The sequence below is a fragment of the Impatiens glandulifera genome, chromosome 9 (genome assembly GCF_907164915.1).
Source record: "Impatiens glandulifera chromosome 9, dImpGla2.1, whole genome shotgun sequence".
Lineage (NCBI taxonomy): Eukaryota > Viridiplantae > Streptophyta > Magnoliopsida > Ericales > Balsaminaceae > Impatiens > Impatiens glandulifera.
In genome coordinates this window covers 28,365,925-28,391,252 of record NC_061870.1, presented here as the reverse complement: position 1 = coordinate 28,391,252, position 25,328 = coordinate 28,365,925, and the positions used below count along the sequence as shown (strand labels likewise).

Sequence of the window (25,328 nt, the reverse complement as noted above, 5' to 3'; positions counted from 1 at the left end):
TAATTATATATTTTTCATTATAGTAATACCTGACAATGCTTATTTTATTATTCAAAAGGCAGACAAGAAGAACATCACCAGATCAAACTTATATTTATGAGTTTTATTTAACAGTTAACATTGAATACAATCAGTAGTAGAACAGGTTCCTCGTCGACAAACAAACATGAATTACAAATACTTCCTATATGTCTGCCAACATGTGGTTCTACAGATACAACAATCAAGATAATTTTGCTACAACTTTACAAAGCTCGGATCCATGGTTGGGATGATTCTTCATCAAGCAAATTCTCCTTCCCTACAAAGGTGGTTTAATAATAAGTTAGTTTGGAATACAGTTGTGGTTTGAAAGATAGTAGAAGTGGGTTTTTACACAATAGAAAAAGAACAAGTACCTTAATCTTTCACAAAGGCGTGCTAAAGCATCGGAGTTGGTTCTAGATGCAATATCCTGAATCTGATAAGCATTAGCTAATGATACAGTATCTGCAAGCCTGAACTCGCATAACTCCTTCAACGAACATGCATCTGTCAATACTGCTGAATGCCCCCCACCCGCTGCCAGTTTCCTAATCTCCCCCACACACCTATAACAAAAAAAGTACAATAATGAAATTAGATTTCATTTTGATTTTGGAGGGAAATGGCGAGCAGTCGATGACTTCTTACCAGTCTACAGGTGAAGGATACCAAGCATATGTAGATTTTTCGTTAGCAGCCTGGCCATAGCCGTTATAACCCCATCCATGAATTCTTCCGTCTTTAGTCAATATTAAAGTGTGGGAATGCCCACAAGTTACAAGCTGTACATCACTTGGGACAACTAAAACAGGAATATTTCTGAGCATTGCATCAGATTCATTAGGATTAACAGAAAAGAATCCATTATGCGGCCCAAGCCCTAGCTGCCCAGCTTGACCGCCACCCCAAGCATAAAGCGCTCCTTTCTTCGCTAATGCACATGTGTGTACACCTCCACACGCAATACTTTCTATAAATATCCCGTCAAGACCCACTACTCTCCTAGGAATAAGCTCCTTATCGCCAGATTGGAGAGAACAGTGGCCCAGTTGACCCAAACTTCCTAGTCCCCACGTGTATCTGTTGAACAACCAATCAAAATTACTCTTAATAATGAGATAACAAAATAGGCCAATTCTCGCACTTTACAGTTGATATTGTATAAACATGTCTCCTAGAAGTAAAAAACATTTCTAGAGAAAGAAAGGTGGCGTTCTTCCTTATTAATCATCACTTACACCTCGCCATTATATGAGATTGCAGCAGTGTGATACTCGCCACATGAAACCCTAGAAATCTTCACGAACTCAGGGGCTTCGTCGAGGAATTTAGCGAAATCATTAATAAAACGAGCCCCCTGAAGTCCCTCGCAAGTAACACCTCTGCCAAGCTGACCATATTCATTATACCCTAGTGTATCAACACATATATAAACCTTAATCAATGACATGGTCTATGGATCATCAAATTTCGCTACCTAGAATCCTTCCCCTAAACCCATATGAACTAACACGATCTAGCTATATATATGCAGTAAATTTAATCATAATAACATTACCCCAAGCTTGAAGCAAACCATCCTCTGATAGGGCAACCGTGTGAACAGCTCCGCAAGAAACTTGTTTTATAATCTGTAAACAGAAAAATTGGTCATCTTCTGAAAATAATGGTCTGGATTTTTTATTTTTATTTTTGGGAGAAAAGAAGGGAAACAGTTATACCGTGTTTGGAGTAAATGCTCCACAGAACAAACGCGGATAGTTGGATCCCTGCTAAGACAGTGATAATAAGAAGAAGAATGAAAATAAGAAAGAGTTAGTGAAGCAGAATGTAATAGATAGATTGCCTGATTTTGGCCCCAGACCCAAAGTCTTCTAGTTGAAAGGGTTCCATCATTATTATCACGAGGTTCAGCAATAGCAGCAGTACAATGTGCCCCACAGGAGACAGACACCACAAGTTCTGTCTGCAATTGCTTTACTTTCCTTGGTTGTTTCCTGCTTTTTTCAGTTCCATCTCCCAATTGACCGAATTCATTTGCTCCTGTTTACCACATGCATCTAATAAGTAATCATCAACATAATTGAGAAATGAAACTAACCAGAAAATGATGAAACCAACCCCAAGTAAAGAGTGAACCATCTGAAGCCACAGCAGCAGTATGCTCTCGGCCACAGGCGATATCCAACCACCGGGAATTATCGCCTGCTTGGCATCCAAAGAGATCAGGAGGGAGCTGTTTTGGGATCCTCAAATTCTGTTGTTTATCATCCTTTCGACCTGTTTGCCCAGCATGATTGTACCCCCACACATATATTGCGCTTTTATTAGGAAGATTAACCACTCGAGATTCACCAAAAATCTCGTCTATATTCATTGAATCAGACCTCTAAACCTATAAAATTGAAGAAATAAACTAGATTCGTGCTCTTGAATTGTCTCCAACTGAACACCAAATCACCATTGACCGAAAATCAGAATTCATTTGAGAAACTTCTAATGCAGAGGACAAAAGCAAGAAGATTTCAAAATGAAATCGGTCTGTAATAATTGGTTCTTGTCAAGATTAAAGAATATAAATGGTAAATTACCTATAACTGGAGGAGCATTTGAATCAATTATTCTGTCTACCCAATGAAAAAGGAAGACCCAAGGTATCAAATTGAGGATAGGAGCGAATTGGGTTAGGAAGAAAAGATCAAATGGCCTCAAAAATAAGCGATGCAAAGATTCTAAACTTCCATAAACCGCGGAGCTGATCCATCGAAATATCCGCTCTTCCGTCGTCTTTCTTGTATAAGCCGTATGTATCCAATCCCCAAACCTATATTTAATCAAACTCCTCTACAGTTTACAGACTCAACCATTGTTCTTCTTCTTCTTCCTCTCCAATTTCCTTCGTCGACCTCTGTCTTCCAATTTCAAGATTTTTTTCCCCTTTTATTGTCTATACAAACATTTGTAACTTACAGAATAAATAAATAATATAAAACTAACTTTATGAATTAATAAATAAACAATATTCCAAAAATATTTAATTTGGATATGGTGGTTGCTAAATTCCAAAAAGAAATTAATATCTACTTTTAAAACTGAAATAAAATTATGATAAAATTTCAATTAAATTTATTTTATAATTACATAATAATTAAAAAATTATCTATATTCTTGTATGAATATAAAGTTTGTACTTAATTAATTTATTATATTTATAAAAAATATCATTATTTTATTTTATTTTAATTAAGTTGAACTAGAATAACATTTGGTCTCCCTTCAATTTAAAATGTTTACAGATAAAATTGAACTCGTAATATTTTGGTCTCTTATACCGACTCTTACCACATGACTACTTTGGTGGCACATTACATATTTTTAAGACAATAAAATTGCATTCAAGAATTTAGAATATGTAGTTTTAAAAAATACTCAATTTAAAACATATAAATACGTTCAAATTTATAGATCGTATATAAAAAATTTATGTCAAAATTTTTTGAAAAATAAATATAAATTTTTTAGCCACTAAAACCACCTCTGACTAATTTTTTTTGTCATCCCGTGGCCGTGAAGAAAGAGAGAATTATGTGTAAATTTTTATGGGGGTCGTCTGTTTCTTCATTTTCTCATTTAGTGAGTTGGAATAAGGTTAAATTAATAAAAGAACTGGGACTGGGAATTTGGAATCTTGTTTCCTTTAATAAAGCCTTATCATCTAAATGGTGTAGTAAATTTGCAACTAAGCAATATATAATCTTGGCTAAATTGATTAAATGTAAATATAGTCAGGATAAGTCTAGTTGGTTCACCAAAAATTCTTATAAATCTGTGGGTTGCAACATTTGGGGTGGTATTTATGCCATGTGGAAGGTTTATCGAGAGCATTCAATTTTTATTGTGGGTCATGGAAGTTCGAATAGTTTTTTGGACGACACTTGGTGTGGTGGTAAATGTTTGGTGAAGGTTTTCCCCGAGCTTGTTTCTATTTCTATTTGTAGAGATTCATCGGTTAAAGATATGTTTGACATTCGGTCTAGTGGTTTTGCTAATCGTATCAGATATAGAAGAAGATTGAACAGTGAAGAAAACATGTCCAATGATATACTTTTGTTAATGGTTAAAAATAAGGGGTTAAACCCGTCTTCTTGAGATTCTATGCGGTGGCGTGATCTGAATAACTTTCATGTGTGATATTGTTACACTTTGTTCAATTGGGTAAGCCCGATTGATCTTTATCGGAAAAATTTATGGGAGTCTAAGATGCCTACTAAGATCTCCTTTCTTGGTTGGAGTGCTATTCACGGCAAAATTTCATTGACGATAGATGTATGAAAAAATGAATGATTATTGTTGCATTATATGAAGACTTTTGTGGAATTTGACTAGAATAAATGGGTTATGCCAGAAACTGTTAATGACTATTGGGAAGCATGAATTGGGCGACTAAAATGCAAGACTTAAAAAATGAGTCTTTATCTCTATAATTTTCTAGTAGATTATCTGGTTGAAAAGAAATCGGAGAACTTTTAATAACGAAAATAGGCCGTTAAGGATTATTCACAATGTCATTATCATGACGATGTCAAAGATTAGATACGGAAAACTTGTGGATTCGTATGAAGCTCTTATTGCCCTTCTTGAATATTTTCGAGTCAATTTATTATTCTAATATAATCTATTTCTACATAATTTTTTTCTTGTCATGCTTTTATCGTTGTGTGCTTAAACGATTCTTTTTTAAATGGATCATTTAAAAAAAATAACCTTCGATAAATTATAACACGTAAATTTAAAAATACTCAATTTAAAAAATATATGTCTAAAATCATTATAAATATTATTTCATATAAACATGACAAATTAATTAGAAAAATAAAAATACTTAGCTCCGAAAATATGTAACAAAATTAGAACTAATGGTAAATTTATTTAATAATTACACAAAAATTAAAAAAATCGCCTATATTTTTATATAATATAAAATTTCACCAAGACGGACAACATGTGAATTCGCTAAAATGTCAATTATTCCAACATTTGATAATCAACGGTCAAAGTTATCGTTAGGTGCGGCTGACGGATGAATCTAACCCATTTACAGTTTCACATGCACACCGATTTCTCCATAAATCCAGATGCTTTTGAACAAGTTCTTATTAAACACACAAAGACCTCTTATCGCCCTTTCTCAAGATCAGCATCGACGAGTTTTAAGGTAGTTTTCATAGATTTCCTTTACCCTTTCAACCCACTTGAAGAATTATGAACAATTCTTCATATTCGTTCATGATTTATGATTAGCTCCAAAATGAATGCTTGAAAAGAGAAAACCCTAAATCCGATGAAATCATTTTCTGCAGATCAGTCCGATCAATGGCACAATCCTCTGGCAAGAAGCTTGTTCAGATTGATGTCACTTCAGACAGCGTCTGCCCATGGTGTTTTGTGGGTAAAAAGAATCTTGATCAAGCCATAGTTTCGTTGAAGGATAAATATGATTTTGAGGTTCTGCTGACATCTTTTTGCTTTCAAAGTTCAAAATGTGGATTAAGAATTTAAGATCATCATCATTATCATCATCATTTTGCAGATTAGATGGCATCCTTACCTTCTTGCACCTGATGCTCCAAAAGAAGGAGTTAACAAAAAAGACTACTACAGGAGTAAGTTCGGGGCTCGTTCTGAACAAATTGTTGGCCGTATGACAGATGTAAACAAACCTCTTATCATTCATCTGCAAAAACTCTGCATTTTTTGAAAGTGGTTCTAACAGACTAAAAAATTGCAGATCTTCAAGGGTTTAGGTCTACCATATGATATGAATGGACTCACGTAAGTCGACTGTTATTCGAATAACTTGGTATCAATTATCAATTGAGATTTTAATATGTTGTGTGAACGACGAGCAGGGGTAGTAGTTTGGATAGCCACAGGCTTATACTTTTTGCTGGAAAAAGTGGGCAGGACAAGCAACATAAGCTTGTGGAAGAACTTTTCCTTGGCTACTTCACACAAGGAAAATTCATAGGTGACAAGTTAAGTAAATAAAACTAGTTGTTTGAATTGTCTAATCACGAGATTTATGATGGGCTGAGGACGATATTGATCTTATGAACTCGATGATGCAGGAAGTTTCTTGCGGAATCTGCAACTAAAGTTGGTATAGAAGGAGCAGCTGAGTTTCTCGAAGATTCCAATAACGGTTTGAATGAGGTAAGAAATACTACTTTCTCTTGGGATCATATCTTGATGTTAATGCATTTTATTTTAACAAACCAGGTGAAGGAAGAGCTTCAGAAATACTCCAATGGCCTCACAGGAGTCCCAAATTATGTGGTGAGTGTAAAGCCTAGTGTTCTTCTAATGAAGAAAAAATTCATATTCTAATTGATCTTATAATCATAATATATAGATTAATGGGAAGCAGCAGTTATCTGGTGGACAACCTCCTGAGGTCTTCATCAAAGCTATTCAACTGTCTGCAAATTGACAGAAGGAGAGTATCTAATAAAACCTAAAACAATTATCATCGCCTTTGCTAGGTCGGAATAACTGTTTTAGTTGGATTCCTATTTGTATGTTATGTCGAATGTTTCAACTTGTTGTCACTGTTATTGACGTGTTCTTTCCTGATGGAAATAAACTTGCTGATTACATTATATTATTCAATTGATTTTTGAGTCAATTGGTTGAATTATAGATGCTATGAATCAAAATTAACTTCCATAAGACAAGGCTAGAAGATAAATTCTTTTAACCCCAAATGAAAATGGCCAAGTACAGTCAATAATGAGAAAATGTGGTAAATAAAATTAAGGTGAAAACATAGTTTTTACACAAAAGAAATAAAAAGGTAAGTATCCACAAAGACTGTACATTTGCATTTAATTCTCTACTTTCTTCCTAACAGTCAATTGCATCTTCTTCTTCTTTTGTTACTTTGTAAATTGCAGGATCGTAGCACGTTTCATCGACAACAGGACCATTCTGGGCAAGGTCACGCCGTCTCATCGAACTCCATCATCTAGAGAAATAGAATTGTTAAAGACCAGAATGACGAATCGATGATTAAATGGATAAACATGCTTTATTTATTACCTTCCCGCAAACTGGACAGTTCTCATTTCTTTCCATCCATTCATAAATGCAACCAAGGTGGAAATGGTGTGAGCATTTGGTAACTATCTTAGGATTTTCAATGATATATTCTGCAGAAAAGCAAAAAAATATGATCACATGTTAATAATCCATTCAAAACACTATTATAGAATCTCATTTTTAACACACCCCATTAAATCACCTTCTAGACATGTTGGGCAAACATCTTCCTCATCAGAATTCGAATAAATATGGGCATATCCAGCCACCATTTTTTCTTCAGAAGAGAGCTTCACTGAATTCCTGGAACTGTACTCTTTAGATCCTTCTTCACAACCACACTCATTCCATTTGTTTGCTGAATTCACTGCATCGGTGTTAAATGGTTCTGTTTCCTCCGATGCATGGCTTGATCCTTTCTCCCGCCTCAATATGAGTCCATCTCGTTGCAGACGAAAGCATCTAGGATCAGCATCATATGGCAATGGCCTTGGAGGAGATCGATACATACTCATAAAGGAATCATCCAGTGATGATGGATAAGTCCCCTGAACTGATGATGAAGTTGTGTGTTCTTCCTCTCTATGAAATATCGATGAATACTATACAAATGAAGCCAAAAAAGGAACTTAATTGTTAAGTTTGACCATGCAAATGAAATGAATAAGTTTAGTCCATACCATATGTAAGAAGTTCTCCAGTAAGGAACGTAGACATATACAGTTCCTATAGACTGTACTATTTAGATTAGCATAATCTTCACATTCATCACGCAAACAGCAGCAGCAAACAGACCCCATAGAACAATTTCAAACTGTATTAAGTTTTTTAACACTTCCCACCTGCAAAGTACTCTTACTTTTAAACAATAAGACACCAACTTGGAGAATAATCTAATCAGACTAATTTGGAAAGTCACAAGTACCGATGAAAACAGAGGAATACTTTCAAAGATCATAGTCGATTAGGACATTACAAAGTACTAAATGACAACAAAAAGGAAGCTTCCTAAAGATGATCTGCTCTAATTATCAAATTAAGCGCAGTTAATGGTAAGAATAAAACAAACCCAGCTCAGAAGATGAATAATCAATGCAAGAAAATCGTCTCTGATGGCGAAACCTCCATTAAAGTACAAATTTTTGTTTGAAAAACGAAAACAAAATCATGTTTGAAAGTGATCGGAGGTTTACTAGTAAAAGATTGATTGTGAAGAGAAAAGTATGATGACTTGTGCCGTCAATTCGAGGTTAAGGAATACCTCGACTGTAAAATTCGCTTCTTGTATAAACCTTGAAAGTGACGACTTGGGGAAGAGAATATAATCAGACGGAAGGTGGAACAGTGTTAATTATATCTTTTGGAATCTTCTTTATTACTTTTAAAGCCGATGGCAATAAGAATAAAATATAAAATAATTTAAATAAAATTATGTATACAAATATTATAAATTATTTAAGCATCTATTGATTTGGTATAAATATAATATAAGAATAATTGATATTAGATTAGAAGAAATAACTATCTTTAATATTTGAATAATTAAATTAATATTTGATAAGATTCTTTATCTCCATAAGACATGTCTTTATTTCTAGTTATTAAAAAGGTTATACATCACATGAACAAGTGTAAAATATTAAAAATTGATTTAAATTAATTATTTCTTATAACTATAAAATTATATCTATTGTTTTTTTTAAGTCTAAATTATTCAACATAATAAATTAATTTATCTCAAAGAGACATTTTAATTATGGTATTCTTATTAAAAATCCAAATAAATATATTTGGTTTATTACACTATACTATTAATATTAACAAATATTTGACCGTTACAATTAAGAATATAATATTAATAATTAATAATTCTTTTTAAAATTTAAATTATTAAGATCAAACAATAAGTTTATGAACCCATAAAGTTTGGGTAAAGAAGGTTTTGATTTAAATGAGGGTCTTGCTAGCATATTCGTAAAAATTAACTAATGAATATGAAGATTCAAATCATTGTTATTTTATTTGTTAGACTAAGTATTTACAAAATTTCTTAAATTGAAACATTAGAAAACATAATCTATAACTTATCAAATAAAAATAACAATCAAATTAGTTATGACATATAACTTAATGTTATAGCATAATAAAACAATATATTGTTAGGATTAGAGGTTTAAAACAAATTTTAGATAATGGATCATTAATGTATTGTTTAAAAATAATAGATATTGAAGTGTAAACCGAGTCAAAACCTGATGGTATCGATAAGACGAAAACTTCACGTGTATTGCTCCTCGTGTATTGCTCCTCGTGTATTGCTCCTCTAATTAGTCCACACAAATTCAGCTAAATCCTCTAGAACGATTAAATAAGATTGGAAAATTGATAGTCTCTCAAGTAAAATATTGTTAATATATCTCACAAGAAAAATTATATTATATTCTGTGTTGTTTCTCACAAGAAGTTTTGACATATAAATAGGCTATAGAATATTTAAGCAAGAATATCTCCTAATCATAACTACTTTTCCTTAATTAACTTTCCATTATATATTATTTTATTTTATAAATTAATATTTTAAATTTTTAACTCCATAATTAACCAATTCAATTATATATTATTTATTTTATTTTATAAATAAATAATATATCTTTAAAATCTTAATTTCATAATTAAATCCCGTTTAATTAAATACTATTTTATTTTATTTCATAAATAATATTATTTGTTATTAATAATATTTAATATATTATATATCTTAAAAATTGACCATTCTTTTTTAATTATAATCTAATACATCGTTCTCTTATTCTTACCACTTAGAACCCAAAACACTACAAACTCTAACCTAATCGAATTAAATTATCTTCATTAATTGTCATATTCAAGTTCAATTATTATACGTTAAATTAATGAATATATATATATATATATGGAAATTTGATCAAATAACCTAAAAATATGGTGAAATGCAGAAAAAAGTGAGGGTGGATAATTTAAATAGCGTTTTTTTTTTTCAAATATTTTTTTTTATCTCGCGATTGTGTGAGAGTTGCCTTAAGCAACATCTGGGGCATTTTCGTCCAAAAAATTCCATAATTAAAATTTTTTGGAAAAAAAAAAATTGTTTCACAGGTTGCGTGACGCAACTGGATCATTTTCGTCCAAAAACAGGAAAAGGGATTACCAGGGCTATTTAAATTATCCACCCATTTCCGCATTTCACCCTGTTTTTAGGGTCATCTGCTCAAATTTCCATATATATATCACATCTTTAAGGAATAAACTTAGGTAAAAAAATTGAACAAAATTTTGAAGTGTTTGAGCAATATGTTTGTCTACTCGTTTTAATATCAAAATATAACTTATTAATCATTTGTCTTGACTTTTTAACTTCTCAATCTAATGATCGAATTATTAAAATGGCTCAAGCAGTAAAATTTTGTATTTAAGAAAGAGAAAAAATCTGAAATTCGATTCTTATTGACAAAAGTTGAAATTGGGGGCATGTGATGTTTATAACTGTGGTCTGATCATGTCATGAAAACTGAAAGAAACTGGTAATTAAGTTAAGTTGTGTTGTAAATATTATTAGATGATGAGAAAAAAGAAAAGCAAAGTCTTGAAATACATAGGACAATATTGTGGGAGTCTCGTGATAACACAACTGCATGCAAATTGCATCAGAGATACATACAGATACAGTATGTTCAAAAGTTAAAGTATCCATCCATATTCACTGCGTCTTGTTTGCAGTTAAGAGTTTACTGGTTTTTGCATGAATCACATAAAAGATACATACAGACAGAATGCAATTATTCTCATTCGGAACACAACTGCATGCACTTTCTCTTCATATATATATATAAAGAGATCATCTTTCTATTGATCATAATCCAAACCATCGAGTTTCTATAGCTAGCTAGCTAGGGAAGAAGAAGATGACAAATCTGAGAATGACTTGCCTCTCGATCACCATTTTCATTATTTCTTTAACCTTGCTGCTTAACTGTTGTTCTTCATCTACAATCGTTGTCGGCTCTGTCTACTGTGACACCTGCTCTCATCATTACTTCTCCAAATCCAGTCATTTCATCTCAGGTCCCCTTCATTTCTTACAACAAATCAATGACCCTAGCTCATTCATGTTTTGATCTTTGAACTTGTTAATTTCTAATTACAGGAGCAATGGTCGCAATAGAATGTGCAGCAGGAGGAGGCTTAAACCAGAACTTTACCAGGGTATCACAGACAAACGAAAAAGGGGAATTCCAAACCCACCTTCCCTTCTCTCCCAAAAGACATGCTAAGAGAATCGATCACTGTTCCGTCAAGTTAATCCACTCCGGCGATCCCAATTGCACAGTCCCTTCCGCCTCCGCCTCCGCCGCTTCACCGAATGTACTCATCCTCAAATCAAGGAAAAACGGCGCCCGCACCTTCTCGGCCGGAGCCTTCTCCTTCAAACCCCTAAACCTTCCAATTTCCTGCAGCCAGAAAGTGACGGAGGAAGAGAATTTAAATTCAATTCCGGATTCACCTGTTATTTCGTCGCCTCCGTCGACGGCCTCCGGATTCGGGGTTCGTCCTCCTTCACCGGATCTATTTCCATCAATCCCCTTTCAGCCGACGCCGCCGTTGATCAGTATCAATATTCCTCCAATACTCAATATACCGCCATTGACGAACGTCCTTCCTCTACCTACGTTTCCATTTAAGCCTGTCCCTGGTTTTCCGGTGTCGAAGGAAAATTCTCCGTGAACCCTAATAGCTTCTTCCCGCCATCAATTTGAAAGCTCTGTCATTTCTTTTTAGTAGGTTCACTTTTTGTGGCCTCTTGAATAACTTGTTATTTATTGTCAATAATAATAAGTCATATTAATTGGATACAATCTTCATAATAATATATTTTCAAAATAAATTAAAATTATTTTTTAATTAAAACAAAATTAATATGAATAATAACATTAATATATTCTTTAAAAAAATATATTATATTTGTACTCTAATTCAAATTTTATAATAAAATAACTATATAAATGTATAATTATGATAATCATATCATTATACATAATAAAATATTATATTTTAAGTTTTTAAAAATAAATTAAAAAAATAATATATATTAATTTATTTTACGAATTATATTTTTTAAATAAAATAAAATTTAGAATTAATTAAAATATTTATTAAATAATATATAGTTTTTTTCTTTGTTTATCTCTCAAATACACGAGTTTACAGTTATTATGATATTTATTTTAATTTTTAATTAATATTTAAAAAAATATATAATAAATAATTATAAGAATGCTAAAAAAACAAATAACTCGTCTTAGTGCTGATTTGAATTTTTTTTACTTGTTTTTCTAAAAAAATTAATCTGATTAAATAAAAAAAAAAAATTTGTTGAAGGACATAAAGGGTAATTTTGATATTTTTTTTTAGATAAAAATGGAATAAGATGTATGAAGTAATGGTTGAATTTTAGATAAAAAAAAATAGTAAAAATAAAAAAATCAAAATCAAAAGAGATCTTAGATTACACTTTAAATTAAAGTAAGGTCCTAAAAATATGTTTTTATTATATAGTTATTTTGGGAAATTGGACGAGATAACACTATTGAAGGAGGTATTTGCCTCCGTGGTCATCAACAATTTGCTCTGGTGACCACTTTAATTTTTTTGGACGAAATTATCCTTTTCGCGTAACGCGAAGTGACTTTGCGTTTCGCGAAGTGAATTAGGTTTAATATAAATATTAAAAAAATTTCATTTCCTTTCTCTCTCTTCTCTCTCTGTTCTTGTTCGTCGACAGCGACGACGGCTAGGGCGATGTCGAAAAACATCAAAGATAAGAAAACTCTAACACCCTAACCCTGAATCGATCTGTTTTTATTTCTATTATCTTCATTTCAAACGATTTATGTTGTTCTTAATCAAACCCTAACCCTAAATTAATTTAATATGTTCTTATTGTTCATATTGCTTTATATTGGTTCATATTTGTTCATATTGCTTCATTTGATTTTCGCGACTTCACGTTTTGCGAAGGCCTTCACGTTTTGCGAAGGCCTTCACGTTTCGCGATGGCCTTCACGTTCTAGTCTTTGTATAATGTTATATTTACTTCAGTACCAGTTTTAGTTCTTGGACTTTTTGACAAGATATATCTTTGTCTCTGGCTGATTCTATTTATTTTGGATAATCGTGAACCGAAAAAGTAAATTGTTTGTGTTTTATAATAGGATGTGAGTGCATCTCTTTCAAAGCAGTACCCTCAATTGTACAAGGAAGGAATAAGAAATACTTCTTCAAATGGAGAGTTGTAGTGGTCTTGGCTGTGTTTTCAGTTTACCAAACATTGGTGATCTATAAATTTGTAGCCATTTCCAGTTCTACAAGTGTTGACTCAACTTTCAGGATGTTTGGCCTCTGGGATGTGAGCACAATGGCTTAATTGCGTAATTTCTTGTGGTCAGGGTATCTACGGGACAATGTTTACCTTGATGAGCACGGGATACTTCTATCTAACCCTTCTTCTCATTCCTATTGTTGCTCTGTCATTCGACTTCCTTTTTCTAGCGTAAGATCTCATGTTTCAAATATAGTAGCTAATATGAAGTAGGAATAAATAAATAATTGAATTTGGGTTATTCAAGATTCAAAGATGGTCCTTCCCCTATGATCACCAGATGGTTCAGGAAATGCATGCAAATGAAACAGATATTAGTAACAGTATAGGGTTGGTGGAGGTTGGTACTACCCAGCTCAATCCAGAGGAATCGAGGAGATTTGCAATGGCACGGCTTCCTCGAGAGGGATCTAAACATACAAGTTTTGCATTTGATTCACCCGGTTACGAATCCTTCTTTGCATCCCAAGCCGGTGAGCTTGCACCTCTCAAGGCATGGGATGTTGTCAGAAGAGTCAGCATGAGAGGAAGGAAACAACTTCTTTTGTATATTAGTTTCATTCTTTTAGGAGTAAGTCTTCAGGAAAAAGATGTATACTCTTACGGATATAGTATGTTCCAATAACTTACAAAATCATTGTTGAAATTTTAGATAATTTTCTTATTGAATTGTGATTTCTGTTAAAGATGCATGTAACAAATATCAGTTTCATATAAAGCGTTGTGTGGGTTCCTATAGATTTTGATTTATATATATTATTTAGATGGTCGATGAAATGAATAGTCGTTTAAATACGACAAATAAACCATTGTGAAAGAAAATAAAATAAAAATATTAAAAAGTGTGAAAATATTCCGAAATGGAAATGAGATCCTGATCGAATCTGTCGGATTTCAAGATTGAATTTCATATAATGTCAAAATATAGCATTATCTACATTTTTCATATAATGTCAAATGACAGCTTGGAATTGTTGAAAAATAACGTCCGTCACAAACTCGCAAATCTAAGTCTCAAAATATTTATTTTCCAACTAAGGCATGGATTGCTAGAAGACGAAGGAACCCACTGTCATTCCAAAAGAAGGTAGATACTTTCACCATCTTCTTCCTCTTGCAAGCCCTAATTTACTTTGTTTCTTCTGCTGCCAAAAAAAAGACCAACAAAACACATAACAAAGGAGATTAGGTTATGATCTAGATCGAATACGGATAGAATTCTTCAATAATCAACTAGATCCTAGTACAGAAATGCTAGACCTAACTAGCAATGCACGGGATTGAAGCTGCAAACAAGAAGACATTATGATAAGACAAATTAATCTGAAAATAACCTAGGCGAGATCAAAGATGAATCATTAGAAGAAGAAGATTCAATAAGCATTCACATGATTCTTAATTCGGATCGAGGGAGGGAGAGAGAGACCGACCTGAAGAAGTTCTTGACTTACAAATAAGGGCTCATCGACCGTCTGAGCCTTCGCGAAACGTGAAGGCCTTCGCGAAAATCAAATGAATATTCCCTGAAACGGAACCGAATCAGAGCATCATCAACTGCAAACATATCATCGATAAGATGGACAACCAAAATGAACAATAAGATGAACAATAAAATAAACAATAAAAAAATCTCATGGTTTAGGGTTTAAAGATGAACACAATAATCACCTGATATTAGAACGAGTTTTCGTCGTCAATCTGTATAATGTGTTCGTTTAGGTTTAGGGTTCCGTCGCCGTCGTGCTGCCGTGCCACCGTGCCGTCAAGAGAAGAGAGGAAAGAGAGAGAAAGAAAATAACGAAATAAAAAAATTTAAGTATTTATATAATAAAAAATTCTCTTCGCGAAACGCGAAGTTCCTTCACGTTATGCGAAAATGGTATTTTCGTCCAAAAAAAATAAAGTGATTAACAGATCAATAAAAATTATCAGATGACCACGGATATAAATATATACTTCGAGTCATTTCTTCCAATTTCCCGTTATTTTTGCTATGTGGAAATAGTCTCACTAGAAGAACCATGATTTTAGCCTTGTAGGTGTCAAACGTGTAATTCTTAATTTTAAAATATATATATATTATCTTTATTGATTTTCTATTTAAAACCACTATTCCAAAACCTGGTGCATCCAACAAAGAACAAGCCCTTTGTTTATGTTTATTTTATGCTTTTAGAATTTATAAAACAGTAATATCTCATTAATCACCCAAACATATATAATTCATAATAAAATCATTATTAATTATTCAAATATTTATCATATTATTTATTTTTTTATAAAAAATTATAAAGATAAAAGTTATTTAATAAGCTTATTAAACTTATACTAGTTCGTCTCTAATAACTTAGGGTTTGTTCGGTCCAGGTTATTTAAATAACCTGGAAAGAGAGAAAAATGATTATTGGTAATGATTGATGATAATTTTGAGGAAATGATGATGTTTTTTTTAGTAAAAAGACTTAAAGGGTATTGATATATATAAATAAAATAAATAATTATAATTTAAAATAGAGGGTATTTTAGTATTTTGGTTAATGATTTGATTGATTTGAAGGATGAGAGAGGGAGTGAAGTGACAATTGATTTGGTTGGGTTATTTTAAAAACCCAAATACGAACAAGGCCTTAGAGTTTGAAGATAACAAGTACGAAACTATATAGAGTTAGTTTGAAGATAACAAGTACGAGACTATATAGAGTAGTAACGATAAGGGTCGTCCCGAGCCCACAGGCTATAATAGTCTACCCTAGAATAAGTTTATTTATTAAAGCAAAATAAAAGTTGTAGTTAAATTTATTCTTTTAAAAAACAAATGTTTAGCATAATAGTTAAAGACAAAAATATTATTTTTTATGAGTTCAAATTTTATTAAAATTTATAATTTAACAATTTTGTAAGCTAATATTAGTGTAGTTAAAAAAAAAATCAAGTTTTTTTTACGTAGAGTTAGACAACCCAATTATCAGGATCGACATAAACAATGAAGGATGATATATCTTTTGAAGCTAAAAACATTAAACATTGAAACATTATCTTATCTTTTCAAACTATTATTTTTAAAATTATAATTAAAATGCAGTTAAGCAAAGATTTGCAATAGAGAATATCGTTAGCCTTATAATCTCACCTGAAGACAAGTTCCTATGATGAACAAATTAAGGACATCATTTTGACATCATATTTCTCAAGTGTTGATTTTGTTGTTGTAATAGCCTCTTTTTTTTATTTTATTTTTTATTTGTTTTCTATTACCGGCCACCAGTGTATGTTTTTTTAATTATAATCAATAAAATGTAAGTAAGTTTATGGGAGGGAAGGACCATTAAATGAACATGTTGGGTCGGGTGGGTCAGTCACTGCAATTGTCAATTAGAGAGACAGGCTGTCTGTCGGTCGTTGATGATAACATAAATTCTGCACCAAAATAAAATCATACTAGAAACAACAAATGTTTATTTCAAAATGTCACCAATCCGCCACATAAGCTTTCTAGATTTTCTACATTATTATTATTTTTTTTTTATTTTTTTTTAGGATAGGTTAAACCAATTTCATTAACCTTTTTTTTATTTGAAAAATGTCAAGTATAAAATTCAAATTATGACATATTCTATAAAATGTTTAAAATACAAGTGTTATTTCATTTTCAAGTGAGTTTATGTACACACCTAGATCATGAATTGTTCATGAAGTATATGATCAACTTTAATTGTCGTTGATGTTAAGCAAATAACAACTATTATCATTTGAAAACAAAAAACAGAAAAAGGTAATAACCCAGCTTAAATCCTACTACTCCTTAATTAATTATTTTTCTTCCATATTTAATCCCATAAAAATAATTAAGCAGTCAAGATTTGGACAGCTGCCCCCTTCTAAGTTGGATCTCATCACATCTTTGCAAGATCTTGTCCTTTTTGTTTTCTTTATTTTTTCAGATCCAAAGCCTATTATTGTTATTTGATCATTTTTTTGGTTGTTGTCTATATCTTAGTATAAGTATAATAAGTAGTTACTATAAAATACAATCATCTATTGGGTGGCTGCATAAAAAAATAATAAAAAAATACAGTAATAATATCATTATTAATACCCAAGAGAGTTTTCAAGTGAAAAAGTTGACATAACTTTACTAAAATAGTCTAGTGGTAAGAGTCGGTTTAAGAGATCAAAATTTTACGGGTTCAATTACATCTAGAAATACTTTAAGTTTAAGTAGTCTCCTCTAATTCAAAAAAAAAAAATTAACCTAACAGATCAAAATGTTACCGATTTAATTTCCATCTAAAGCGCTTTGAATGGATCGTATCATACTAATTAATTAAGTTAATTCATCATAAATTAAAAAAAGTTCAACATCAACTTTTTATAAAATTGTCTGTTTTCACAAAAAAAAAAAAAAAAATTATATTTTATCTATATAATTATCAAAATGAACGAGTCATTGTGTTTATTTAAATAATTCAACCTAATCAATTATCATTTCATTATCATCCATCAAATTATTCAATTCAATAATTAAAATACTAAAATATGTTATATTTTAAATTATTATTATTTTATTTTATCACTCTATATTAATAAGTAGTATTTTTATAAATAAAAAATCTCCAAACTCACAAAAATTATTACCAATCTATTTAAAAAGACCCAAATCCAATTAATCCTTAAGTTAATATGGAAAAAATTATGTAAATATCTTTTTCTTTTTCTCTAAATAAAATCTGCTTCAAAAAATAAAAAATAAAAAATAAACTTAAATTTTGATAAGCATAAATATAGCTATTAGCTAAAGTTTTGAATTTTTTCCATACATAATAAATAATAAATATTTATTCACTTAAAAAGAAGTGTTATGATTAGTTTGATTTGACAGGCCACAATTCCACTAATGATATACCACCGACAATAATATTTGCTTTCACCGCAGTCAAAAACGCAATCGCAACTCAAACTTTCGTTATCACCGACGCCGTAATTCAAGCCAAATTCGGTTTCATTCATACATACTTCCAACAACTCCATCTTTCTCTATCTATCTATCTATCTAACTTCTCCTTCTTACATTTCAAGCTTCACGGCGGCCATTGTCGGAATCTGGTCGCCGGGTTGAGCCGCATCTTCTTGATTTGTCTTAGATTTGGTTCAATTTCCAACTGGGTAGTACCTATTTGTAATGCGACAAAGAATGTCGAAGATTTTGGTGGGAAATCGAGAGCAGGGTGTTCTTGATCCCATAAAACACTTGATTCTTTGAGGTCTGTGCGAAAGAACTTGTATTTCCGTGATTTTTTTGAGGTGTATACTATTTACTAAAGAATAATCGGTCATTCACATTGTTGGTATTCACGAGATTGAAGGATTCGGTATATTTGTATTTAATTCGTCAATGTATGTGGGTTATGATTCATTATTTTACAGCGAAGATTAGAATATCGATGCAATTTCTTTCTTTATTGAGTTAATTAGTCGTCTCGTCAGAGAGATCCGATTCCGTCCTGTTGTTTCACGTCAATTAGGGTTTAAATATTCGGATCAACCAAACCCAGATTTCTTCATCAAGAGGAGCGACCCTGGGTCTTCCCCATTGTTCTGCTGATGGTATTAAAAATGGGTAAACCAGAGGATGTAGATGATGATGACAAGTGTAAATGCAAGGAAGGAGGAGCGGTGAATGTGGTGAGTGTGATTTTTCTTGGGGAAGGCAAAGGGGAGAAATCGAATCCAATGGTATTCCGAGCGAGAATGAAGCTATGGATGAAAAGAGTGACGTTATCATTGTTGCTTTGGATTGGCGCAGTTCAGTTAATGGCATTGGATGACACATGGCGACCCAGATTGCTGAAAACCTGGCCTTCTTGCTCTGGACATCATTCAGATCCCCACAACACAGTTCCTCGTCCTCCCAAAAGTCAGTTTTTAAGCAATTGTCTGAAATTTTCTTGAAAATTGGTGCATATCCTCATTTTTTTTTATCAATTTGCAGGAATCTACACGAACAATGGTTATCTAATGGTTTCCTGCAATGGAGGACTCAACCAAATGAGAGCAGCAGTAAGTTGACAGTTACCAGTTACCAATTAATCTTTGCTATTTAGCTGCTTCAAAGTTTCAAAGCTAGAATTCAAACTGTTGTCTTTAATCTACAGATATGCGATATGGTCAGTATTGCAAGATATCTGAATGTCACTCTGATTGTTCCAGAGCTGGATAAAACTTCTTTCTGGGCTGATCCAAGGTTTTTATTTCTTTAAGGTTGAGAGTTATGGTCGTGTTTAATTCTAACAAAAAACAAATTCCCCATCTTTGTTGCAGTGATTTCCACGACATATTTGATGTTGATCATTTCATTACCTCTTTGAGAGACGAAGTTAGAATACTAAAAGAATTACCACCAAGGCTTAAACGGAGATTGGAATTAGGAAAGTTTCACTCCTTACCACCAATTAGCTGGTCCAACATATCCTACTACAAGAACCAGATCCTTCCTTTATTCCGCAAGTATAAAGTAGTACATTTAAACCGGACAGATGCTAGACTAGCTAATAATGGTCTTCCACTCGATATTCAGAATTTACGTTGCAAAGTGAATTTTCACTCTCTGAGATTTACTTCTCAGATTGAGGAATTGGGTAGAAAGCTCGTCAAGATTTTGAACAAGAACGGCCCTTTTGTTGTCCTCCATCTTCGATATGAAATGGACATGCTCGCGTTTTCCGGCTGCTCACACGGCTGTACGAACGAGGAAGCGGATGAATTGACGCGAATGAGGTATGCTTATCCATGGTGGAAAGAAAAAGTAATAGATTCCGAGTTCAAAAGGAGAGAAGGGTTATGTCCTTTGACCCCTGAAGAAACCGCTTTAGTATTGAAAGCGTTTGGTATTGATACTAAATATCAAATTTATATCGCTGCCGGAGAAATCTACGGTGGACAAAGACGAATGGCAAGCCTGGCGGCCGCTTTCCCCAAATTGGTTAGCATTAGCAGTTAGCACCCCCAAATTTTAATTTTGTTTTCTAAATTTCTCATATGTTTTTGTTTATTTATGGAACAGGTAAAGAAGGAAACGCTGCTGGAGCCTTCGGATCTGATGGTTTTCCAGAACCATTCGTCGCAAATGGCTGCTTTAGACTATTTGGTGTCTCTTGAAAGCGACATATTTATACCTACCCACGACGGAAACATGGCTAAGGTGGTTGAAGGACACCGCAGGTGAATTACAAAGGCTGAAGTTTTCTTCTGCTTTAAAAGTTCAAATATACATATGACAAGTTTAATCATTCATTTTGATTTTGAACAATTCTTAACAGATTTCTAGGATACAAGAAGACAATTGCATTGGACAGGAGGGTTCTAATTGATTTGATCGATAGATTTAAAAATGGAACAATGAGCTGGAAGTCTTTCTCATCGAATGTTAAGGAAACCCATTCAGGTCGAATGGGTAACCCAAGAAAACGGATTGTGATCCCCGAGAGACCTAAAGAAGAAGATCAGTTTTATGCCAATCCACACGAGTGTTTATTACAGTCAGTTAGTTAAGAAGGATGCTAGTCTGGTGACAGTTGGGTTAGGGTTCGATGAATGCAGACAAAAGAGTAGGTATAGAGATTTTTCAACCCTGCATTGCTCGAAGAAGTAAGCCGATTCATATACAGTCAGCCAGTCTTCTATTATTAACGTTTTCTTAATGAGTAAGATCAGACAGATTGTGAATATAATAGATGTGAGTTGAGTCTGAAAAGTCATCCTTAGTTTGTACTTTGGATGATTTCATTGCTTTGTTACTTGTTTCAGTTATGGTATATTTGATTTATATTATGATAATTAATGGTAAAAGAAGCAATGCCATGTTTTCTTATGATGTAAGCCCCTTTTATGGCCAAAAATGACAGATCATTGTGTTACAATCTTAGATAGAATGGAAGAAGATGGATGAAAAGAACCCAAGAACGGCCTCTGATTGTAACCTTAAAATCACAGGTCAATTTAGATGCGTTAATGGCTGTGGTCTTAAAACAGGGGTGATATCTTTAGCAGAACTACAACACTTTTGGATAGATTACATGAAAATTACAACACTAAAGGCTAATAATAATAATTATTATATAAGACCTAAATGAACCAACCAGTTCTGCAGAGACTTGATAAAGAAAAAAAGAAAAAAACATGTTAAAAGACCAATCCCCTCTTCTATTTGTCAGCGCCTTCTAGTTCTTCCTGATCCTCAATCTGTATGGGTTCTTCTTTATTGACAGTTTCTCCACCTCCATCACCAACACCAGTAAATCGAAAGAACAACCCAGATGAAGATGCTGTGTCGTCTTCATCAATTTCCTCCTCTTTTTCCATTTCTCTTGATTGAGAGATTCTATCAATGCCTATATAGCTGGGACAAAGTTGGGTAACCCCAAGCTCTGCTGAAGAACTGTCTAGTTTCGACGAGCAAGAACATTCTGGAATTGGGTGAGAAAGGAAAGACAGAACCTTCGATCTCGCAGCTTCTTGTTTGAAGCCATTGTATAAACTTGCTCTCAGATGCCTACGAACCGATCTAATCCAAGTATGATTGGCTTCGTATAGGTGGTCTCTTATCTCATCTAAAATCTTCACAGCTTCTTTTCTGCATTTGGAAACACTTTCTTGGTCTGAACACTTTATATTAGTCAGAAAATAATGGGCAGTGTGAGCGAATGAAATACCTGTTCGGTCTGAATGTCTTCAGTTCAGCATGTTGATAAAGCCGGTGACCCATTACAAGGCTAGCAAAATTGGGACGGCCTTTACCATCAAGATCAAACCCAGGAATGAAGACATCAGCTTCAACGCATACATAATAATCAATGGCTTCCCAAAGAAGTTTATGAGCGTTCATCCTCAATTCCATTACTGTGCTCTCCGGTTCATTGTCACTTTCAGCAACCCAACCCCACCAGCCTTCGATATTATAAGGGTATTTTTGTCGTGCAGGAGGGGGAGGAAGCGGACGAGGACGATGTCCAGCTTTCTTCCAAGCTTCCAATCTCATCTCCTCTTTGACAGAAGGCGGACTTTTTTGAACTTTATTCACAATGTTAGTCTCACGACCGTATATTTTGCTTATTTCCCATACTGTACTTAGCGAAGTCCTGTCTGCAACATTTTCAAACATTCCTCTTAACGGGATTAACTTCTTTTGCCCTCCAAAGACCTCTCCACCCGCTACGTAAATAACTGTGTCCCAAGAATACCCATAGGCACGAAGAAGTATGCCAACCTATACAAGAACGTGTTAGTTGTTTGGTGATGTAAATGTTTGTTCTTGTGAACAAAAAAGATAATCAAACCTCTTCTGGCATAAGTGGACATGACCCGTTAAGCCTAATCGTTTCTGAATGGACAGAAAGGTTTCCCTTCACGATCCCACGTTTGATCATCCAAGCCCGACGGTGTTGAATGAGCTCAGAGTGCACATCCTTGAAAGATCAATTAATTGACCAAATTCAAATGCACAATAAGAGGAGGCCTAGTATTTTGATCATATCCTTTTAAAATGATGATAAGAATACCTGAAAGAGTTCAGCACAGCCATAATATGCCAAGGCATCTCTAGTCATTCCAGGATCATAAGCAATAAAAGGCCTTCCTGAGTTTCTTAACCTGAAACAACAATATTACTTATAAACTGGGAGCGATCACCGAAAGAGAAGTAGAACCCATAAGGATATATACTCACGGTTAAGATATTAACCTATTTAAAACGTTACTAGCGAGATCCCGAATCCCTGGTCTCAATTTCAGTGCATGAAAAGCAACCCGACATCTCAACCTTTGGTACTCTTCTTGATGAGAAGGCAGTATGGCCTAGACAAGTACAATAACACTTATGTTGTTAAAACAGAAACAAAAAAAACATTGTCTAGACAAAAACACACCTGCAGCGCGCCCCCGTCTGAAACAATTAGTTCGACCACCGAGTGTCGGTTGAGAACAGGAAGGACTTGATGAAGGTAAAAATAAGGCGAGGTTGAAGGTGACACTTTAAACATGGGAATATTTTTCTTTCTTCTTGCCCCTTTAAGATCCTTTGGAAGAATCTTGACCACCTTTATATCTTTTGCCAATGCCAGCATGAATTCATCCTCATTGTAGAGGTAAGCAAAGCTTTTGAACTCCGAACTGAAACACAAAATTGAAATCAGAAACTCGGTTTTCGCTATAAGAAAACATAATTTGTTATTAATGAAACCTGATTCCCTTGCTGCTAGTGGTCGAGAGAATCTCTGGGATTACTAGGGTTGCATTGAGAAGTCGAGAAACCAAAACCACATCACATATCTAGCTAGCAAGAAAGCAGAGGAGAAGAGAAGATCAAATTAAGTCACCCCCAAAATCAAATCAAATGAAAACAACTAACCGAATTTCTGATCTCGTGGAATCCTCCTCTTATTCTAACGAAAAGATAGCCATTTGTAGTCGAAATGGGAGCTGTTACAGAAGGAAAAAAGTTGATAAGATTGATTCACCATGATTCATTCAGTCATTCATTCTCTCAAGGGTTTTGTTAAAACCTGCATAATTTCTTCCTCTAGGATTGGAAAATGGATACAAATTTTCCAGTCTTCTAACAGGACCCCATAATCTTCTATATAGTGGACTCTGAATCAAGTATGGTAGCTTAGATTAGATTAGATCCCAAATTAAACACACACACAGTCAGTCACATTTGGAAAATCGAGATGCCCAGAACAAAGAATGGTAAAGCATTGAAGTTTTGATTCTCGAAATGGAAAGATGAGATCGTGGACATACATTTCGGATAAGATCTGCATCCTCAAAAACAGGTCTCCAAGAGAAGATTGTGACTGAAGACTGGTAATACTTGTAGATGCCTTCCTCTGAGTAACCGGCGAGAAGGAAATGAGTGAATAGAGAGAAAGCAGATAGAACGAGACCCAACAAACCAAGCCATTTCAGCTTGGATTTGAATACCATTTTCCCTTCTGCTTTCATGGCTGCTCTCAACCTCTTCAAATAGTAAACAGAGGAATGAAAGTCAATCTTTTTTTCTTCTTCTTTTGGGGTGGGGGTTAATTGATCAATTTCAGTGTAATAATCCCAATCTCGGTTTCATTCTCTGTCTCTCCACCCATCAGGGTTCTCTTTTCTCGGTCTCTCAGTAGTAGAAACAGCAGAACAGAAGAAGAAGATGGTGAGGGGTCAAGTCAGTGAAAAGTCTGAAGAGAGAGACACGCACTAGAACATGCATTTCAAAAAATTAAAAATAAATAAATAAAAAATAAGATTCAGACATCCTTTAAAAGTACTCTCGATCTATACGAAAACGCGTGAGTTACTCACACAAGTAAACTGTCTCGACTCAGATTGTGTCTCTTTTTGCTTTCTAAAACATGATTAAGATTTATGTAATATTGCATTTCAAACACTTTTTTAGTTATTTTTAAAAATTATTACAACCCACTTTAATAATTTCTGAAAATATTTAATAAGTTCTAATCTTAACATTAAATCATCAACTAAAATATATTTATATTTAAAAATATTAAATATGTTTTAATAATTTTATTTTATCATAACAGAAGCTACCTCTCAATTAGGTACGGAACTGGGGTGCAATTACCATCAGACGAGGGACAGTTCTCGACCCGATCATCCAATTCGCTCCAAGAGACGGACATGAACAACTTTGTCATTTTCGTGTACCCATCAGACGACAGCCCCTTTTGAAGTTTTTAGGAAATGATTCACTCTGCGATATATTTTGAGAATTTAAGAATGTCCAGTT

At 33.4% G+C, this 25,328-nt stretch overlaps 6 protein-coding genes across 6 annotated transcripts; 3 read left to right on the top strand and 3 right to left on the bottom strand.

Annotated features, from left to right (window-relative positions):
* Positions 1-74: 74 nt before the first annotated feature.
* LOC124913857 (ultraviolet-B receptor UVR8) lies at positions 75-2,957 on the bottom strand. Its single transcript, XM_047454291.1, has 9 exons — positions 2,616-2,957; positions 2,146-2,469; positions 1,871-2,067; positions 1,746-1,793; positions 1,583-1,655; positions 1,263-1,434; positions 673-1,104; positions 399-590; positions 75-301 (listed from the first exon to the last, which is right to left on the bottom strand). Exons 2-9 carry the CDS (start codon positions 2,399-2,401, stop codon positions 283-285), a joined length of 1,389 nt encoding a protein of 462 aa, XP_047310247.1. The 5' UTR covers positions 2,402-2,469; positions 2,616-2,957; the 3' UTR covers positions 75-282.
* A 2,119-nt stretch (positions 2,958-5,076) lies between these two features.
* Positions 5,077-6,707, top strand: LOC124916574 (uncharacterized protein YwbO). The gene is made up of 8 exons (XM_047457305.1): positions 5,077-5,239; positions 5,385-5,529; positions 5,615-5,734; positions 5,813-5,856; positions 5,934-6,059; positions 6,153-6,237; positions 6,304-6,360; positions 6,437-6,707. The coding sequence occupies exons 1-8, from the start codon at positions 5,160-5,162 to the stop codon at positions 6,512-6,514; spliced, it is 735 nt and encodes a 244-aa protein (XP_047313261.1). The 5' UTR covers positions 5,077-5,159; the 3' UTR covers positions 6,515-6,707.
* Positions 6,708-6,809: 102 nt separating this feature from the next.
* LOC124916575 (E3 ubiquitin-protein ligase At3g02290-like) lies at positions 6,810-8,359 on the bottom strand. The gene is made up of 5 exons (XM_047457306.1): positions 8,192-8,359; positions 7,803-7,964; positions 7,325-7,724; positions 7,123-7,232; positions 6,810-7,048 (listed from the first exon to the last, which is right to left on the bottom strand). Exons 2-5 carry the CDS (start codon positions 7,920-7,922, stop codon positions 7,022-7,024), a joined length of 657 nt encoding a protein of 218 aa, XP_047313262.1. The 5' UTR covers positions 7,923-7,964; positions 8,192-8,359; the 3' UTR covers positions 6,810-7,021.
* Positions 8,360-11,008: 2,649 nt separating this feature from the next.
* Positions 11,009-12,014, top strand: LOC124915345 (RNA-binding protein 12-like). Its single transcript, XM_047456044.1, has 2 exons — positions 11,009-11,223; positions 11,306-12,014. The coding sequence occupies exons 1-2, from the start codon at positions 11,064-11,066 to the stop codon at positions 11,881-11,883; spliced, it is 738 nt and encodes a 245-aa protein (XP_047312000.1). The 5' UTR covers positions 11,009-11,063; the 3' UTR covers positions 11,884-12,014.
* A 6,512-nt stretch (positions 12,015-18,526) lies between these two features.
* On the top strand, positions 18,527-21,405 carry LOC124916654 (rhamnogalacturonan I rhamnosyltransferase 1-like). Its single transcript, XM_047457403.1, has 6 exons — positions 18,527-19,451; positions 19,527-19,594; positions 19,690-19,778; positions 19,856-20,516; positions 20,598-20,755; positions 20,854-21,405. The coding sequence occupies exons 1-6, from the start codon at positions 19,139-19,141 to the stop codon at positions 21,083-21,085; spliced, it is 1,521 nt and encodes a 506-aa protein (XP_047313359.1). The 5' UTR covers positions 18,527-19,138; the 3' UTR covers positions 21,086-21,405.
* Positions 21,406-21,579: 174 nt separating this feature from the next.
* On the bottom strand, positions 21,580-24,799 carry LOC124916653 (O-fucosyltransferase 27). Its single transcript, XM_047457401.1, has 10 exons — positions 24,335-24,799; positions 24,094-24,181; positions 23,940-24,010; positions 23,772-23,860; positions 23,458-23,701; positions 23,274-23,386; positions 23,092-23,182; positions 22,870-22,998; positions 22,246-22,799; positions 21,580-22,166 (listed from the first exon to the last, which is right to left on the bottom strand). The coding sequence occupies exons 1-10, from the start codon at positions 24,533-24,535 to the stop codon at positions 21,737-21,739; spliced, it is 2,010 nt and encodes a 669-aa protein (XP_047313357.1). The 5' UTR covers positions 24,536-24,799; the 3' UTR covers positions 21,580-21,736.
* Positions 24,800-25,328: the final 529 nt, after the last annotated feature.

Bases quoted from the DNA above. Each gene is read 5' to 3' on its own strand.
- LOC124916654 (XM_047457403.1), top strand. From the start codon at position 19,139: ATGGTATTAAAAATGGGTAAACCAGAGGATGTAGATGATGATGACAAG. The intron at 19,779-19,855 runs GTTTTTATTTCT...TCTTTGTTGCAG, and splicing joins TCTTTCTGGGCTGATCCAAG to TGATTTCCACGACATATTTG. The intron at 20,517-20,597 runs GTTAGCATTAGC...TTTATGGAACAG, and splicing joins CGGCCGCTTTCCCCAAATTG to GTAAAGAAGGAAACGCTGCT.
- LOC124915345 (XM_047456044.1), top strand. From the start codon at position 11,064: ATGACAAATCTGAGAATGACTTGCCTCTCGATCACCATTTTCATTATT. The intron at 11,224-11,305 runs GTCCCCTTCATT...TTCTAATTACAG, and splicing joins ATCCAGTCATTTCATCTCAG to GAGCAATGGTCGCAATAGAA.
- LOC124913857 (XM_047454291.1), bottom strand. From the start codon at position 2,401: ATGAATATAGACGAGATTTTTGGTGAATCTCGAGTGGTTAATCTTCCT. The intron at 1,794-1,870 runs GCAATCTATCTA...CTGTCTTAGCAG, and splicing joins GGGTCTGGGGCCAAAATCAG to GGATCCAACTATCCGCGTTT. The intron at 1,105-1,262 runs GTAAGTGATGAT...GTTGTTCAACAG, and splicing joins ATCTCATATAATGGCGAGGT to ATACACGTGGGGACTAGGAA.
- LOC124916575 (XM_047457306.1), bottom strand. From the start codon at position 7,922: ATGGGGTCTGTTTGCTGCTGCTGTTTGCGTGATGAATGTGAAGATTAT. The intron at 7,233-7,324 runs GTGATTTAATGG...GCTTTTCTGCAG, and splicing joins TTGCCCAACATGTCTAGAAG to AATATATCATTGAAAATCCT. The intron at 7,049-7,122 runs GTAATAAATAAA...CTATTTCTCTAG, and splicing joins ACTGTCCAGTTTGCGGGAAG to ATGATGGAGTTCGATGAGAC.
- LOC124916653 (XM_047457401.1), bottom strand. From the start codon at position 24,535: ATGAAAGCAGAAGGGAAAATGGTATTCAAATCCAAGCTGAAATGGCTT. The intron at 23,387-23,457 runs GTGTGTTTTTGT...GTACTTGTCTAG, and splicing joins CAGACGGGGGCGCGCTGCAG to GCCATACTGCCTTCTCATCA. The intron at 22,800-22,869 runs GTTTGATTATCT...GTTCTTGTATAG, and splicing joins GTCCACTTATGCCAGAAGAG to GTTGGCATACTTCTTCGTGC.
- LOC124916574 (XM_047457305.1), top strand. From the start codon at position 5,160: ATGCTTTTGAACAAGTTCTTATTAAACACACAAAGACCTCTTATCGCC. The intron at 5,530-5,614 runs GTTCTGCTGACA...ATCATTTTGCAG, and splicing joins AGGATAAATATGATTTTGAG to ATTAGATGGCATCCTTACCT. The intron at 6,060-6,152 runs GTTAAGTAAATA...TCGATGATGCAG, and splicing joins GGAAAATTCATAGGTGACAA to GAAGTTTCTTGCGGAATCTG.